General features: G+C 41.8%; 1 protein-coding gene across 2 annotated transcripts; it reads right to left on the reverse strand.

Moving 5' to 3' along the window:
• Window positions 1-2,908: 2,908 nt before the first annotated feature.
• Atg12 (Autophagy-related 12) lies at window positions 2,909-14,992 on the reverse strand. 2 transcript variants are annotated; one of them, XM_067120824.1, is made up of 3 exons: window positions 14,770-14,992; window positions 6,666-6,802; window positions 2,909-3,338 (listed from the first exon to the last, which is right to left on the reverse strand). In XM_067120824.1, exons 1-3 carry the CDS (start codon window positions 14,867-14,869, stop codon window positions 3,216-3,218), a joined length of 360 nt encoding a protein of 119 aa, XP_066976925.1. In that variant the 5' UTR covers window positions 14,870-14,992; the 3' UTR covers window positions 2,909-3,215. The 2 variants fall into 2 exon arrangements, with proteins under 2 accessions (XP_066976925.1, XP_066976926.1); XM_067120825.1 differs by lacking the exon at window positions 2,909-3,338 and adding an exon at window positions 4,560-6,169.
• Window positions 14,993-18,802: the final 3,810 nt, after the last annotated feature.

An 18,802-nucleotide genomic window follows, 5' to 3' on the forward strand; every position in this document is an offset into this window, starting at 1 on the left:
GATCGTGCATTTTTTAATACATAAAGACAAGACAGAGATAAACGAGAAAACAATCTCGCAGTCCTTGATCAACAACATAATCATCCTTGTTTATTAATGTGGGCGCCCTCCACTCGCTTTCTGGTAGGTCCCAGTAACTCTCCATAACTTTTTATTGACACTTCCACAGTGTAATTTAACGAGAAATTCGAGTCACATCACCAGACTCTTAGAAGGCTCGCCTGAAATATTTTTTTAAATGAATATAAAAACGTAAGAATTGTGAAGTTGAAGAAGTTAGACAGCCTAGCAATAATAGACCACAGGAAATGCAGAAAAGTTCAAGGAGCAAATTAACACTGCAGAGGCTCTGCAAACAGTACTGTTCAGGGAAAACCATGCAATGCACAGTGTAAGCACCATCCCCTCTACAGCAATTGTCAGTTACTGTTTAAGTTTCTAGAATAACTTGTTCTTCAATTTCATATTTTTCAGGAGCAGACAAGAGTAATAACTTTGTCAGTCATCAGCGTCAAATTTTGCCATCAGGTGGATGTTAATTGGTTAACTGAATAGTAATTAGTAATTAGATTCTTTTTTTTACGAAACGTCGATTTAGTTGTCGTGAAAAAATTGGATCCGTTTTTTCTTGACAATCTTTCACAACATTCTGTATAAAAAATTTATAAAACCCTACCTGATCTTAATGGACCTTCACTGAGAAGTTTGCTGATGTTGCCCTTCAGGCCTGATCATCCTAGTCCCATACCATCCTGGACTTGGAACCCTCTCAGTCGTGGGAAAAAATTCACAACATTAGTAGTCAGGTTCTTTTCATAAAACGTCCATTGCTACTAGGAATTTGTGATCTGCTGAACATTTTGACATTTTTACAGTCTGTGTATGGTTAAGCAATATTTTTACCTTAATTGCAATACTGATTTACTTTAAAAAATTATTACTTAGAATCTGTGATAACTCTGGTGGTAATCAAATTACAAGAGTGCAACTAGAGTAAAGTAAGTGTGTGAACTATACGAGATAGAAGAACAACACTCCAAACATTGGGTCTGTTCGAGACATAGAGGATATATACCTGGAGTTGTGATCTCTATGCAAGTACTACGTAGTTTGGTGGTCTTCCACCAGGGCGGCACTGCAAAGCCTTGCGGCCATCTTTAAAGGTCTGGTAACCGGCAAATTGAACAGGGGCTTAGTGCGATTGTGAATTTTTTTTATCGTTAATGTTTAAAGAGCAAGTGTTTTGCGAATGTTTATGGTTTAGTGAGTAAGTGTTTAGTGAATGTTTAGTGTGTGAGTATTCAGTGAATGTTTATTGTGTAAGTATTCAGTGAATGTTTATTGTGTAAGTATTAGGTGAATGTTTAGTAAGCGTTTAGTGCTTAGCGAATGTTTATTGTGTAAGTATTCAGTGAATGTTTAGTGAGTTTAAGGTTTAGTGAATGTTTATATGTTTATTGTGTAAGTATTCAGTGAATGTTTAGTAAGTCTTTAGGGTTTAGTGAATGTTTAGTGTGTAAGTGTTTAGTGATTGTCATACTTAGGAAAAACCTCAGTGCTATATAGAAATGAACATAACTGATTCATGTGCCTCTCAGATGCTTTATCAGGCATTTACTGCAAGGTCGGATTGAGGCTTCTTGGTACTGGTGATAAAGCTCCTTCTCCAAGAAAGAGGATTTTGTGCAGCCTAAGGTGTACACAATTCTAGAAAAAGATGTATCCAGATAACATTTTTGCATTACAGAAACTCTTAACTTGTCATTACTTAATCACAAGGGGAGGATTGTTCTGAAATAGTTTTTCATGAACAAAGAGGGTTTTTTATTTGGACTAATACAACTCTTAGTTATTATGTCTCTATGTTTTAGAACAGGGGTTCTCAACCTGGGGTATGCGTACCCCCAGGGGTACGTGACAGGTTTCTCAAAATACCTCGGTTTTGAATAACTGCAAACGTTTGTAGAAAGTGGCCTACATGTACTTTGTCAATGACTCAACTGCACAAGATTCTTTTGATATTTTGTCATTGACCAGATTCTGGTCAACAATGGCAAGTTCTTATTCTGCTTTAGCAAAGAAATGTGTACGTAACCTCCTGATGTTTCCTTCTACATACCACTGTGAGCAGGGAATCACAGTACTTGCTTGATTAAAAACAAGTTACATTCACGTCTTGCAGTCAAAGACAACATGAGAATGGCTCTTTCAAAGACTGTGCCAAGGATTGACTTGTTGGTAGCAAAGAAACAGGCCAACCATCTCACTGAATTAATCTATACTTGTATTCACAGATTATTACTGTACCAGTATTATAGCATTCTTTTATTCTTCATCAAAGTAAATCTATGGCTAAAAATGTCTATATAAATTCAATGTAACAGTATCCATGTCTCAAGAGAGCCAGTCCACAACCCTATCAGATATCACTGGTTGTTACTAAACGAAAAGAAAGTTGGTATACAGTACTGAGTCTTCATTAACTTAATTGTTTGGCTGGTCAAAAAGTACAATTGCAGGAATGCATATAAGTATTTACCATTAAAACAACCTTAGCATATTCGAACTGAGTATAAAACTTGAGGAAAGCTTATAGCATTATTATTAAAATTTAAAAGATGGAGAGTTAACGATATATTGTAATTCTGTACTGTTTGTAAATGTGAAAATGATTTTCAATTGTATATAAAATCCTATTCAGTTATTTTAGCATGAATGAACTGGCATGGCTAAAATACTACCACAGGTATCCAGTACAAATTTTTACCGTAAATAATATTAAATAGTTCTCGTATCTTAGCTGAATAAAAAATATACAGTAGTAGTGGAAAAACACTTGAAACAGGAAAGAGAAAAGATGATACCCATACAACGCTGAAAGGATCTTGATGGAATAAGACAGAAGAGGTATTTTGTGATAAAATCTTTTCCAGTAGACAAGGTAAAAGAATCAACAATTTTTTTTAGAAAAACTTACTATTTTGACAAAACAAAACCAAAATTCATTCTCACATTGAGCAATACTCTGCAAACAAAAAAGTTACAGCTACGTTTTCAAAGCATAGAAATGTAACATCTAATATATACTGTAATAACAATTACACATAGCTCACCATATTACAAAATGACCCTTGCTATATATTCAGCACATCAGAAGGAAAGGATTAAAGTTCATATAAAATTAAAGTAACTAAAGAAAGGTACATCTTCGTACATCATCCCCATGCTTGTGTCTTGCAGTAGTGTAGAACTAATTTGCCATCTGAACCAAAGCACTCATAGAGATTCCTTATTATCTGGTCCGGTGATGGAGCAAAACACTGATTCACATACACAAACTGTAATTTCAAATATTCCATAAGCATTAGTGTTCAATATAAAGTTTTCAACAAGAATACAACTGATTATTTTAGTCATAATTACACAGTTTAACAATGAATGATACGAAGTATGAGTTACAAAAAATTCGACTTTCACACTTATAATATATATAATAAAATGGTATGACAAAAAAGTTCTACACAAATGACTATTATAGTGTGCAACCAATGCACTGCTGTTTACTTATTCAACACTCAAAAGTTTGTATATGATGAAAACATCTCTCTCCTTAGAAAATGTATCAAGTCACTTCTCACTCAGACTGTTGCCAACTATCCATTTCAGGGACTGCTAGTCATCATTTTTCTCAAAATTTCTTTCAAACTAATTATTTGATCGAAATGGTACTTTGACACAATGTACAAGACACCTCCTGCTAATTTTTGGTAATATAGTGCATTGTCAAATGGTGTTAGTCAAAAAGATTTCTCTTGACTTTTAAAGGCAAAGTCGCATGAGTCAGCAGGACTAATCTATGCAATCGAATATCTGCTATCCCCCATACACAGGAAAGGGAGGGCAGAGATGGGGAGGCCAGGAAAGTGGGTTGAGGGAGGGATGAAGAGGGGAAGGGAGAGGGAGGGGCGGGATGGGGATAAAGGATGTTCGAATGCATAGTTTGGCGATGCTTGGTAACACCAAGAGTAAAGCGCCTTAACTACAACCATTTGACAATGCACTATCATACCAAAAATTAGCAGGAGGTGTCTTGTACACTGTGTCAAAGTACCATATCAATCATATACAGGTACTAGTTTGAGAGATATTTGAGAAAAATGATGAATCGCAGTCCCTGAAATGGACAGTAGTAGTGAATATTTGCAATTAACTAGTTTCATGCTGTGTACTGGTTTTTTTATTTTTATTAAATATTTTCTATAAAACTCAATCTATACAATTGTAACCACTTACAAATTACTTACTATTATGGAAACAAAAAATTAAAGTGTCTGTACATCAAAATATTCCTCCAAATATGCATCTAATAACAATTAAAATATTCCTCTAAATATGCATCGAATAACAATTAAAAAGTGTAATTAAAAATTAACTTTTGAATAATGATTTTTAAATTACAATTAGATGAATACTTAATGAAATTTTTTAATGAATAGACACTTTAAAGTTTTATATTAATAACAATAAGTAAATTCAAGTTGTTAACAATGATGTAGAATGAGTCCAAATAATTATAATAATTAAATGAAATTATAGAAATTGAAATTACCAAAAAATTTTAATGTTCATTATTCACTAATAGTTATCAAAAACTATGAAGTATTACTTTATTTATTATGACAGTCGTAAAGAGGGTACTTCTAGCTTCAATTTTATTAATACACACCACTTAAAGAGCAATAACAACCCCACATGGCTGGATGGGATAGGCAGTGGGGCTGTGATTGGCCCATTCGTGCTCTCCCCCCACACAGTCCCTCCACAACTCACACCTCCCGCTCAGTACAGTAGTGGTGTAGTGGCAGCCTCTCGCTAAAGCGGCCCAAGACATGGCCACGTTGCGCTGCACTGGAATTTTACCCTTGTGTTCAAAGCAGAAATTACTAGGGTTAGAGTTGACAAACGTACAAATGTAGACCGGTACACAAAAATACAGGTATTGAACGACGTTTTTATGCAAAGTGTCATTCTCCTTCTTGATGCCTCAATTATCATCAGGATCAATAAAGCTGGAATGATGCCTATTATGGAAACACTTACCTTACAGGTTCTTACTGAATGAATATTAAAAAAAATAAAAGAACACCCAAAAACAAACCAACAGAAAACCGAGCACATTAATAATCTGTCAACCTCCTACCAAAACAAGTGACAGAAGTAGACTGACAGGCTACGAGCATTTGTACCTATTGGTCCTCTGGTGGAGGTTGGGGGAAGTAGATGGATATTCATAGAAAACTGAGTGTTCTTGTTTTTTGTATCAATCTGTCGAACTAACGCTGGCGTGGAAGTAAAAGCTATATAATGGAGAGCTAAGGTTCATTTAAAAAATAGCGATTAATATCATTTTTCAAAGAAGAGTGACACCCATGCAAAGACCTTTTAGACCTCTTTTGGAGGGCTGCCTTCTCAACCTTCTTCTAGTTAGGGTATGGGGAAGGGAAAGGTGGGGAGGAGGAAGAGGAAAACATCAAAGAAGAGGCGAATGAAGCATTCCTGTGCTGCTTCAACCTTTCACAATCAGGGGTCTCTCCAACCTCTCCCAGGTCCACCAAGGACAGAGTTGTGGCAGGCATCTCCAAAGGGACAAGAGTTGTGGCATGAGCTGCCAGAGCAGCAATAGTAGGAACATATGCAGCAGAAACTTCAGGAATAACAGGAACAGCAATGGTGATCTGTCAGCTTTCACTGGGACTGTCAGATGTTGACCTCTTAGCCATGGCTAACTGCTCTAGGGGCTGGCACCAAAGGATGGATGCCTTGTTAACATGAACGTAGGTAGGAAAAGAAGTCAATGGTTGTAGCAGGCGAAGACACTGCACCGTCCACTGTCCTGTCACAGGAGTGTCCACATCGATCTTCGTCTAGCTTGAATTTACCCTTCCAAGACCAAACAAGGGAGATCATTCAAGTACTGACCCTGTGACAGAAGCAAGAGTTACAGCAGGAAATGATCCTTGAAGGTTGGTCAGTGGGATTGGGGTGGGTCGCTCCAGCAAGACAATAACAGAGCAATCTTGGATCACTCCTTCAATAAGTGGCTCCTCCACTAGGCAGATGACCAAGAAACACATTGACACAGTTCAGAGACAGCTTACACTCCTGACCCCTGCAAAAGAAACTAACAGAATGAAGATAAATGTTCACAGGTGACAGACAGCACTCAACACCCTTTCAAGGCCTGAATATCTATGCTCAACAGACTTTCTTACAAAAGAGTCAGGCGTCATCATTAGTACAAGAATCACTGAAGCCAAAAGGAAAGCAAAAGTTGACAACAATGAGAACACAAGAAAATTTAAACATTTTAACAACAATGATAGTAGGGCCTAGCAACAGTAAATATGTCTGTACAGCAGTGGACAAATAAAAAGTAATGCTGACAGACAAGTGAGTATGTGGTTCCACCACCCACTCGCTGTTGAAGCCTTGTAGCAAGGCTTCAACAACTGGACCAGCTTTTGCCAAAAGTATATCCATATATAAGACAAAGGATTGTATCCTTGTAGGAAGAGGTAAAAATTTTACTTGAACTTTATAATGCATTATAAAAAAACTGACTATTTTCCCAAGTTAAATTTCACAAAGATTAAAGATGCACATACCAGTGATTCAGAAGGTTCCAGTTTGAGATATTTGCGAATAAATTCTGCAACCCATCCAACGGGTTTGTCTCCTTCAACAGCCCATTTCTTCTTTTTCATTATAGGAGCATCCCCTGTTGCTTTTAATAACACATCAACTGAAATGAAGTAAAATTAAATAAATTCCTTTACAACATAAAAAATAATCAAACAAGGAACACATCTTCCATGAAGAAAAACTAGAATGATGTCAAGTTTGTCCATAGACTGCAAAGTTAAGTTTTTTAAGTATGGTAATCTGTATTTTTTGCAATTATTTATTTTATTTTGGAAAATTATAATTACATCTCACACAATATCATAACAGTCAAGAAATAAAACCAGTAACAAATTCTGAGCATATTTGTTGTAAAATATTTACGTAAATTTACTGCGATCGGGAAATGCAGTAACTTTTTTGGGATTTATACATTTTTTTCTAATATTTCTTTGCAAAATTACAATTATAACTGACATCATATCGTAAAAGATAAGAACTAAATCCAACAACAATCCCTGGGTATATTTATGAACAAATAAATAAAGACGTCATGGGAGAGAAAGGAGGAAAACATTTCCCTTCAAGGCAGGAACAATACTAACTACTAAATTCCATGAAACGTCCACGACTGAGCTGAGCTGAATTCTTTAGTTGCCAAAACTCATTTATGGGCCATTGAAGTATTGGAAACTCTTTCCCACTCAATACAGCCAAATTGTCTGGTGCATAACATTAATACTCCTCAGAGGGGATCCGTCCACCACCCAAAACCTGTTTTACATCCTTTATTGAGGGGATCCGTCCATTAAGGGTTAAGAGTTTTATTTGTTGCTATGAAAATACAAACCATCACTTTTTTATGTGGGAGGTATACTCCTTAGGAGAGAGGTTGTTTCTCAAATGTCAGTTGAATCACCACCTGGAAATTTCATGTTACCAGTCATGACAAAGAGCAAAGAAGCAATGTTTCCTGTAACCTCTACCAGGTCTGAGATCTTGCTTGAAAAGGAAACTCGGAGAACCAAATGTGACCCTAGGCAGGGTGACACTCGTCAGAAGGAAGCTAAATCTGGCTGATACAAATGATGGGTTTGATTATATAGCTATACTACACCCTTTCCTCTTAAAAGGGAGAGCAAAGCATTGCATCTTACCAACCAAAGCTCTTAGGCTGAGTGCCCAACACAGTAGCCACTTGCATCTGTACCCAGTCCAGCAAGTACTTGGGCCAAGCTGCTGCCTTACAAAGGGAGAAAAAAGAATAGCCAGTCACTCTGCCATTTAACTCCAGCTGTACACCCTCTAAGTACCTTAGGTGAGACACTTTACTGTCTGAATGGAGGTTTGGTAACCACAAATTGCTTTGTCACCTGACAGAGGTGAGAGGAAACTGTTTCCCTCCTGCTTGTTGATGTAAGCCACTAAGTCTGTATTACTGCTAATCACCATTACGAAGTGACCCATCTCATTTTTGCAATGCCTGCAACACCACTTGCATTTCCAAAATGTTGATGGGCAGACGAGTTTTGTCCTCTGCCCACACACCCGAGGCATACAGGCAGATCAGGGGTCCATCCTACCCCTCCTTTGATGCGTCCAAACACAGAAGCATCTTTGGATGTGGGGTGTTCAAGTGAACTCCCACAAGGGGGTCCTGTCTCCCAGCCACCAAGCAACATCCTTCCTTACCTCACCACTAAAGGGCACAAACAAGGAGGGAAGGTAGCTTGAAGCCAACCAATATCAATTCAGTTGCAACTGAAGCAAACACAAGTGGACTTGCCAGAGGATGACTGGTAACCTTAGATAAACTGCTAAAACTAAGCTGGTTGTTTCTGTTGTGACGGGATGTGAGCTAACACCCCTAAGCTTGCTGGCATAATAGTCTCAAGGATAGACCCTTGCTACTGCTGTGTCCAAGCAAGTCCAGGTACTCTGGTTGCTACTTAGGCATGAGATTTGACTTCTCTCAGGTTATCATGATTCCCAGGTTGTAACAATATGTGAAGGGATTCTGTTCTTGAACAACTGCATTATTGAGGGCACCAAAACTAGCAAATGGTCCACATAATGAAAAAGTGGAAACACCTGCAAATGGGCCCAAACCAACACCAAGGTGAACTCCAGCATGAAAATAACACAATTTTTAAAGTAAATTGTATTTTTCATAACTATACAAACCCGAGGTCCTTTACATTAGGAATTACTTTCAGCGCAGGCTGGAAACGGCCGTTGAACTTTTGAACAAGGTGGTTAGGCAGTTAACTACCGTCCGGGAGGGAGTACTGCCCGCCCGGATGTAAACATTCCAATTTGCCTTTCGACCCCGGCTGCAGATTGAGGGGTGGCATGAGGTGGGCATGAAATGTAATGTAAAGGACCTTGGGTTTGTATAGTTAGGAAAAATACAATTCACTTTTAAAACTGTGATTTGTTCCGACACGATATACAAACCGTTGGTCCTTTACATTAGGAAGACTCACTGGTTGGAGGGAAGAATCTGAGCGAGTCTCTATGAACTGACTGGAGTTCAACATATATTGTCTTCCCTTCCTGGTCGATAAAGCGAGGAAGGGAAAACTTCCTCTGACAAAATGATCGGGTTGTAAGAACGCGAGATCAATTGTCAGACTTCTGGATTCCTTTGCATGAAAGAAGAATTGTCAGTTCATGCAAAGTAGGCCAGGAAGAACTTTGAGTCGGTGACATTAAGGCAATCACAAGCATTGGGTTTTTCTTATTGTCATGGTCTCCTTTCCCCCTTTGCAAGGGGAAGGAGTGGGGTTGCTTCTATAAACCTGAACAGAAAATAGAACGGAAGCTCCCATTGAGTGCTTACCTGCATCAACCGCCAGATCCACCATGAGACGGCACATCCACTCCCTGCCTGTGGGAAGAGAGTTGAGATGGGGAGAAGGAAGAGAGGCCAGGCACTCCACATTCATTCTCCCAATCACAACCGTACATCTTAGGCAAGACGCAACCTGTCTTGTTAGAGGAGCTGGGTAAGCTATACAACTTGTTGAGCAGCCACCACAGTACCCAAGAAAAAAGGGTCCAAGGACTTGTGGGCAACATCCCAAAGGTAGAGGGAAGTGAAGGTGGTCTGTTGGGACCACACACCTGCCTTCAACACCTGAAGAACCAACATGTTCTTCTGGAATGCGAGGGATGGACCAATGCTGGGGACTTTGTGACCTCTCGGACGAAGCGTACCGGTGTTGTCTTCTCCAGCAGCAGAATACGCTCTCCTTATCGTCTCATGAAGCCAGAAAGAGATTGTGTTCTTGGACACTTCCTTCTTGGTCGAGCCAGTACTAAAGAAGAGTCGTCGACACCCAGGCCGGAGATGTCGAGTCCTCTTCAGTTAGCGCCGCAGCACTAACAGGACACATTAGCATCTCATCTGGTTCATTACCTACAAAGTCCTCTAGGGAGGGGATCGTGAAAGACTCAAACCGTGCGTCTGGGACAGAAAGATTCTGAGTCTTCGCCACGAAATCCAGGATGAAATCGAGCGTAACTGATCCTCATCCCCTCAAGTGTTTAACATCAAAGGAAAGTCCGTGCAGTTCTCTAACACTCTTCACCGATGCCAGGGTCAGAAAGAAGACAGTCTTGAGGGTTAGATTCATGTCTGACAACTCTCGTAAAGGCTCGTACGGTGCATGAGTCAGGCTCCTTAGAATGAGAGTCACATCCCACGCAGGGGACCTGAAGTCCCTGGGTGGGCAAAACCTTTCAAAGCTTCTCATCAGTAGAGAAATCTCGAAAGAAAAGATATCTACTCCTTTCAGCTGCAAGACTAAGCCGAGTGTGGCACAGTAGCCTTTTACAGCTGAAATGGAGAGAAGCTTCTCTCGGTGAAGGAAGACGGGGAAGCCCACGACCTGCTGAACAGTAGCTCCGACTGGAGAGATACCCCGTCCATGACACCAACCACAGAAGATGGACCACTTTCCCTGGTATACCGCTTCTAGGATCGTCTGAGGTACCCAGCCATCTCCGTTGCTACGCGACACGAAAAACCTCTCGCCCGCAGGAGATGGTGGATAACCTCCAGCCGTGAAGACATGGAGGGCTAGCAGGTCGGGATACTAAACGCCCTGCGGCCATCTGGGTGCCAACAGAATCATTCTGAGATTCGGAGCGATCATCGCCTGGTTGATCACTCTGCGAATCAGACAGAACGGAGGAAAGGCGCAGATGTCGAGGCTATCCCACGGGTGCTGGAATGTGTCCTCCGCAGCGGCCCATGGGTCCAGCACGACAGAGCAGAAGACCTGGAATTTTCTGTTGTGCCAGGTGGCGAACAGATCGATGACTGGACGCCCCCACAGGTCGAACCTTTCCTTGACTTCCGAGTGAAGGGACCATTCGGTTCTGATCACCTGATTCTGGCGGCTGAGCTTGTCTGCCATGACATTCCTCTCGCCTGGAATGTACCTGGCTGACAGCTCTACCGAGTGAGCCACGGCCCACTTGTGCACCTGCATCATCAACTGGTGGAGCAGGAGCGACACTAGACACCCCCCTGCTTGTTGATGTATGCCACTACCATGGTACTGTCGCTCATCAGTACCACAGAGTGTTCCATCACCCAATCCCAGAACTCTTGGAGAGTCAGGAAGGCTGCCTTAAGTTGCAGGATGTTGATGTGAAGGTGCTTGTCATCTCGGTGCCACACTCCCGAAGTCAGCAACTCCTCCAGGTGTGCGCCCCATCCCTCGGTCGATGCGTCTGAGAATAGTAGCATGTCCGGAGGGGGAGTATACAGGGATACTCCTCTCAAGAGGTTCCTGTCGTCCATCCACCAGTGAAGGTCCTCTCTCACCTCCTTGGAAAGAGGGATGAGAAAGGACTGGGGGTCTCGGGACTGGGACCAATACTCCTTTAGTCTCCATTGTAGAGACCGCAGGTGAAGACGCACAAGGTACCAGCTTCTCCAGCGACGACAGGTGACCGATGACGACTTACAGTTGCCGAGCTGGCTGTTCCTGTCGAGGCAGGAACATTTGTGCCGCCTTCCTGAACCTGCTGATACGAGAGTCCAAGGGAAAGACTTTCGCTGCTACCGTGTCTATCAGCATGTCCAGGTATTTTATCCTCTGCTTGGGGATGTGATCTGACTTCTCGAGGTTCACCATGATCTCAAGTTGCGGCAAAGCTTGAGGAGCCAATCCCTGTTCTGCAGCAACTGCGAGCGGGGGCTCACCAGGACCAGCCAGTCGTCAAGATACCTCAGTAGACGTATCCCGTGCGAATGGGCCCAAGCTGACACAAGAGAGGACTCTTGTGAACACCTGGGGAGCGGTCGAGAGCCCGAAGCAGAGTGCCCTGAATTGGAAGACTGTCTCCCCGAGGATAAAGTGGAGGTACTTGCGAGAGGACAGATGAATGGGTATTTGGAAATACGCATCCTTCAAGTCCACCGTAAACATGAAGTTGTTCTCCCTGATGGAAGCGAGCACGCATCGCACCGTTTCCATCGTGAACTTAGCCTGGCGAACGAATCGGTTCAAGGGAGAGAGGTCTGTGACCAGTCTCCAACTCCCTGTGACTTTCTCTACGAGGAAGACACGGCTGTAAAAGCCTGGGGACCGATCCGACATGACTTCCACAGCACCCTTGCTCAGCATGACTTGCACTTCTTGCTGTAGTGCAGAGTCCTTCGGTGATCTTGGACACAGGCGTGGAGACGGACCGGAGCTTTGGTGAGGGGTGGCCGAGACTCGAAGGGTAGTAGATATCCCTCCCGAAGGACATCCACTATCCAGGTCTCAGCTCCGTATCGCTGCCATGTTACCCAATGGCACGACAGGCACCCCACCATCTTCGGCAGCAGTCGGGGAGGAACGCCGCCCCTAGCATTTCCCCTTCTTCTTCCCCTTGCCCCTTTACCAGATTGGAAAGCAAGCTGAAAGGGGCGGGAAGACCCACCCTTTCCAAAGGAAGAAGAAGGCTGGGTGTTTCCATGGGATCCCTTCGAAGATTGAGACTCCTTAGGGGCCGAGGAAGTGCTAGCCTGACCCGAGGGCCTGGCCACAGTGGAACACGAAGACCTGGAGGTCTTGGCCACTGCCTGGTGAACAAGGCAGTCGCTGTCATCAGCCCAACGCTTGTCCACCGCAGCGTCCAACAACTCCCTAGGGAAGAGAGAGGTAGACTCCAGCAACTGGAGAAGCGAGAGAGAACGGCATCTCTCCACTTCCGGACCAGGTTGGCCCACAGGTTTGCCATCTGGTGGGCGAGGTAGGAGATGGCAATCACACAGAAATATATCAACAAAAACAGAACAAAAGAAAGCAAACAGCAGTCGGGCAGAGAAGCAGAGGCATCTTCACACAATGACGGATGAAAGCAAAGTGGAGTGCAGACTGACGAGTGGGCAGGGCTTCCCCCTACCGTCAGTAGTTAACGACCTCGCCTGAAAGTTAAACGGCTGCTCCAGCTCATGTCTGCAAGCTAAATCCTATGGAAAGACCGATGGTTTGTATTTGTATAAGAACAATTTGATGTTGGATATGAATTAAAGTTCATGGTATTAAACACTTGTTACCCACTGGAGGCCAGTGCCCCATTAACGTTGGACAGCCCATAGCCTAGGCCTGTCAAGTTATTCTAACAAGGGGCAATATGCTGAGTAGGGAGGGCTCTGCCGTAGTTCTTAAACTGACCGTCATTTGTCGCCTAGGCCTAGGTCTACTGATTTTTTAAAGCCAACCAATCACAATGAATCAAAATGGTCTGATTCATATACCTGCGCTCTGACCCAGATACAGCCATTCTTTCCCGTTCCATCTTCTAAAGTGGAAACGTGACGTTAATGTTTGTTTACTTTTACGCTTCAAAACATGACAGATTTGGCGCCACAGAAACTCTTGTGTCATTTAGAATTGGTATATAAAAGGTGTTTCATGGAAAATTCTGCCCTTTCTTGAAATATCTTAATGTACACCTGCTCTAGAGCTATCAAACACTGCCTTCCTAATACTTCCACGATCAAACTCCACGCACTTGAAGAAGGCTAAAAAATTATTTAAGATATGGTAGCCTGAGCAGTTTATCTGTAATTATAGATATAACAGTATGAAGAAACTCAAGGACTTGATTCTACTACTACAAAGGGGTGGTCCTGGGGATTGGGGGGTGGGTTGAAGGGGAGGAAGAGCCCTCCTGTCAGCATATTCCCCAACTGTATTATGGTTCGGGACCTTCCCTGAAAAAAGCGGGATGCCATATCTTAAAAACTAACCATAGAATCTTCTCAAAATAATCTCAATACGTTTACCACGTGCAAAATACATAAGCAATATATCCTTGCACTATCCTAACCTAACCCAACCTAACCTAACCTAACCTAACCTAGAGGCATGGCAAGAAAAAAAAATAAAAAGGAGGTGCCCACTCGTCTGGCCGAACCATAATACAGTTGGGGAATATGCCTCCCGGCCAGGTCAAGGTATGGTAATCCTACAGTTTAGGGGTCGAAATTCACTGCTCCCTTGTGTATGTTTGGTAAAGTTTTCTTTCTTATTTTCAATTTCTTCTTTCGACAGATCTGCAAACAGAAGGAAATTTATCTGCTAAAAAACGAGCAGTTCATCTGCTTAAAGAAGCAGAGATGGTAAAAAAGCAAAGGGAACAAAACTGCACCTTACGTGAACTGAGGTTGTGGAGTGAGCGCTTAGGAACCAGGTAGGAACCTGGCACGGGCTCTTGCTCCTCAGCTGCCACTTTTTGATCAATATAAAAAAATGAGAGCAGTTTAGCCTATCTGCTAACAAAAGTATCTGCTTACAAAAGCAGAGATTTACGATTTGCACAAAATTCTGCGGGTCCGTATCCCCGAGGACATGTTTTTGTTTATTTATGTCCCACCCCCCTTTATTCCCTTTGTTTTTTACAATCTCTGCTTCTGTCAGCAGGTAAACTGCTCAGTTTTTCATTGTTTTCCACGAGCTGCAGCTGCTCGACTGAGGTTAAGCATATGGAAACAGTTGTGGCATTCCCGGTTCTGCGACACCCACCCACCCACACTCAGCCCATCTCAGGCTGGGTCATGGGCTGAGCCCTACAACTTACTCTTCTTATTGACTGTCTCTTTGACGTCTTGTTGGTCTGACTGCTCCTGCGTTTCCATGGTCGTATCTGCAGACGAACCTCCTCCTTTCCCTTCCTCCATACTACAAAGGGCGATAGTTTAAGCTTACGCTGCTCCACTCGGATGAGAACTACAGGGGATTTGTTTATATGTCAAAAGCACTTTTCCAGGGGAAGTTGGCTTCTCTTGCTTAAAGTTAAAGAGTCACCACTAAAACTTGGGCGAGGGGCCGAAGAATCGGGGAAAGAAAATAGGAAACCTGCTGAATTAAATGGAAAACTATTAAATGCTTTATATAATGTAAAGTCAAAATAAAATTGTGAAAAATTGTATTCAAAGGAATAAAGCTTCGCACCTCATGAGAATCGTGTAGTGTGCCCGCAACTGTGTTTGTGGAGTGAGCGCTTAGGAACCAGGAACCAGGAACGAGGAAGTTAGTGGGCAGAACTTCAAAGGCTCTTTTGCAAATGTCAAGTAGAGAGTGACATCATCTGTGTGTAACCATACTGCTTGTGGGAATGTTTTGACGAGTGAAGTAAGAAGCAAATTGCCAGGCAAGCTCAAGGGAAATTAAAGGATTGCGGTTCTATTTCCTTGCGTCCTATTGAAAGCTACTTGCTACTTACGTTTTCAGCTTGTGTAACGAAGCCATCGTATCATTCATTCATGGGGATTTCGAATTTGAATTGATGACGGGAATATGGAAATTTTGCGATTATTTGGTCTTAAATCTTGAGATTCCAACATTAATGTGTGGATATCAATGTTAAGCTACAATATACTGGGTAACCGTGTATATAATGAAAGAAAAATTTATCAGCAAAATTGATTATATAAATGTAATAATGAAACTTGGTATTTATGAGTAAACAGCTCATACCAAATCCGTACATGGAAAAAATGCACAGTACTTCTTTGGGAAATATAATACAGAACTGAACTTTCTTATTAAAATGCTGTTTCTTTATTTTTCTTTTCCGTCTTGTTTAGAAAATCTGTAACGATCTAGCTATATATGTAAATATATACATATATGTATATATATATATTATATATATATATATATATATATATATATATATATATATATATATATATATATATATATATATATATATATATATATATATATAGAGAGAGAGAGAGAGAGAGAGAGAGAGAGAGAGAGAGAGAGAGAGAGAGAGAGAGAGAGAGAGAGAGAGAGGTGTTGGGGCTTAATTTTCATTGTAATTATTGCTAGCAGTATCTAGATGTCAAACCCAGTAAGATATTTACGGATTGTTTCCAATTCGTTTTCAGCTGGTAATGAAACTATCAGATTTCTGTCTCAGGACTCAGTGCATCAAGAAAGATATTAAAACCCCTTGGGGATATGTTTAATATTCAATAAAGGCTGTCCAAAATAAATCTTTTGTAACAGTGATGCTCTATCCAACGCCTCGCTGTTATTTGTTTCTCTTTTCGAACGTCCTTTTCAAATATTTCCAGCAGTTTGTGATAGGATAGTTTGGACACATTTCAGTGGCGATGTTTGCATGCTCCATTGTCGGGGAGGGGTGTTATGCATGTGGACGCACCAATCAAGCCGAACGCAGCGCAAACATGAAACACCTACTATGCTTAAGCTACACTTACCATGGAGACTTGCTCATTTACCTTGCCTTTTTGTTTGTCTGGTGTAAATTGGCTTGAGGCTCCTTTACACAAGACAAGGAAGTGGGTTACTTGCCATATGTTAACATATTGCTTGCCAAACTATATCTGAAAATATTCGGCAAGCTGACTAAGAGGTAAGTTGATAGTAAGCAGTTCTGTTTCAGGTAGGCTCGCCTCCTCTTCATTGGCAAGCTAGTTGCCAACAGGCACTTGGCCTGTGTTACCAGGTACTTGCTATTACTTACCCTTTACCCCTGACTACTGAACTGCTCTACCACAACATTCCTCTTGTCCAGAATACTGTATACCCAGCTGAAAGTTCAAAGGAATGGTAAGCTGCATGCCCACTCATACATCTGCCTTTCCAGGTGACAAAGAGGGAGGGAAATTGCCCACCCCCCACTGCCTGTTAACATGTTGGGGGGCTGCTGGAAGTTCCCTGGTACTGGAATGGGCACAAAAAGCCAAACTAGACCCGACCTAAGAACTGGACCTGCACCTGAGGCTGGAGAATGGGGGGCTGCTGGAAGGATCCTGGCCCTGGAATGTGCACCAAAAGCCAGACTAGATGAGAGCTAAGACCAAGACCTGCACCTGAGGATAAAGAATGGAAGGCAGTTGGGGGTCTGCTGGAAGTATCCTGGCCCTGGAATATGCACCAAAAGCCAAACCAGACCTGAGCTAAGACATGGAGCTGCACCTGAGGCTGGAGAATGGAAGGCAGTTGGGGGCCTCCTGGAAGTATCCTGGCCCTGGAACGTACACCAAAAGCAAAACTAGACGAGACCTAAGACCTGGCCCTGCGCCTGAGGGTGGAGAATGGAAGGCAGTTGAAGGGCTGCTGGAAGTTCCCTGGCCCTGGAATGTGCACCAAAAGCCAAACTAGACCTGAGCTAACACCTGGACCTGAACCTGAGGCTGAAGAATCCAAGGCAATTGAGGAGTTGCTGGAAGTATCCTGGCCCTGGAACGTGCACCAAAAGCAAAACTAGACGAGACCTAAGACCTGGCCCTGCACCTGAGGGTGGGGAATGGAAGGCAGTTGAGGGGGTGCTGGAAGTATCCTGGCCCTGGAATGTGCACCAGAAGCAAAAAATTATCTAAGGCTTGGAACTGCACCCGAGACCGGAGAATGGAATGCAGTTTGGGGGCTGATGGAAGTTCCCTGGCCTTGGAATGTGCATCCAAAGCCAAACTATACCTGAGCTAAGACCTGAACCGGCACCTGAAGCAGGTGCTGTTCTAAAACTATATTCACTCACAGTATAACACATTAAAATATTTGGAGAAGAAAAACGATAAGAGCAAACCAGAGAGACTCGAAAGAAAGGCTGCCGTGTGTGGGTAAACATCGCCTTCAACTTTACAATACTGTAAAATTCTTAGTCTAGTAACATAACATTTTTTTGGACTTGCGAAAATTTTGAAACTCGTGCTATATCTTGGGAGTTAATAAAAAAAATGCAACCCAAGGAGTTAGGTTCATTAGAGGGGTGAATTCGAAGTTTTAATTGGACGAGGAAGGAAGATCAAAGTCAGTCCTTCAAATTCCACCACCACAAACGCAGTTTAGATAGTTCTTCTCAATCTCTATGACCAGTGCCATCTAAGCAACCACAACAGTAAGATCGTCGCGATGAGTTTCATTGATGCAACAGTGGTTTATCTACGAGAAAATTTATTTTTTCATTTAAATTTTTACTTTAGAGTAATTATTGATGCTCCGTTAACAGGTTTACACTTGAAATCACGACCTAATGCATTAACCCTCAGGCCTTTATAAAGTTATAAAGACAATCCAGTGGTTTAACTTGTCAAGGAAGAATCTAGAATATAATTACCAACTGGAAGAGTGATATTCTTCTATAAACACAATGCAGTTTTGTCTATAGTTTTGTAAAAAGATGGATATGGGTTTTGAGTCACTTCCTTTCCACTGAATGGTATATTTAACGAAGTTATCATGAGAGGGTGGTCAGCTTTCGGTAATCTGCAAAAATGGATATTTCAGCATTTTGTTTAGCTTCTAATTTGATATGGTTAATGAAAATATAACCTCAATTTGCTAAAATTTTATTATACAACATATAGCTGCAAGAAAATATACTGCACCTTCTCCCATGTACAAAAATGTGAAGCGTATAGCTTGTAAAAAGCAATGCATCCAAATGCTTCTCTATCACTGAATGAGTATTAATAAACATGTAAAGTCTTTTAAATAGATTAGCCTTTATGACTACCAACTAAAACAAAACCCTAAGCTATTTTCCAAAAGCTAATGGGAATAACCATAAAAAACATGCAAGCCTATGAAAATAAGATCAACTCTCAGGCAACAGTAATAAGTTTGGCAAAAGT

The sequence above is a fragment of the Macrobrachium rosenbergii genome, chromosome 19 (genome assembly GCF_040412425.1).
Source record: "Macrobrachium rosenbergii isolate ZJJX-2024 chromosome 19, ASM4041242v1, whole genome shotgun sequence".
In the NCBI taxonomy this organism is placed as follows: domain Eukaryota; kingdom Metazoa; phylum Arthropoda; class Malacostraca; order Decapoda; family Palaemonidae; genus Macrobrachium; species Macrobrachium rosenbergii.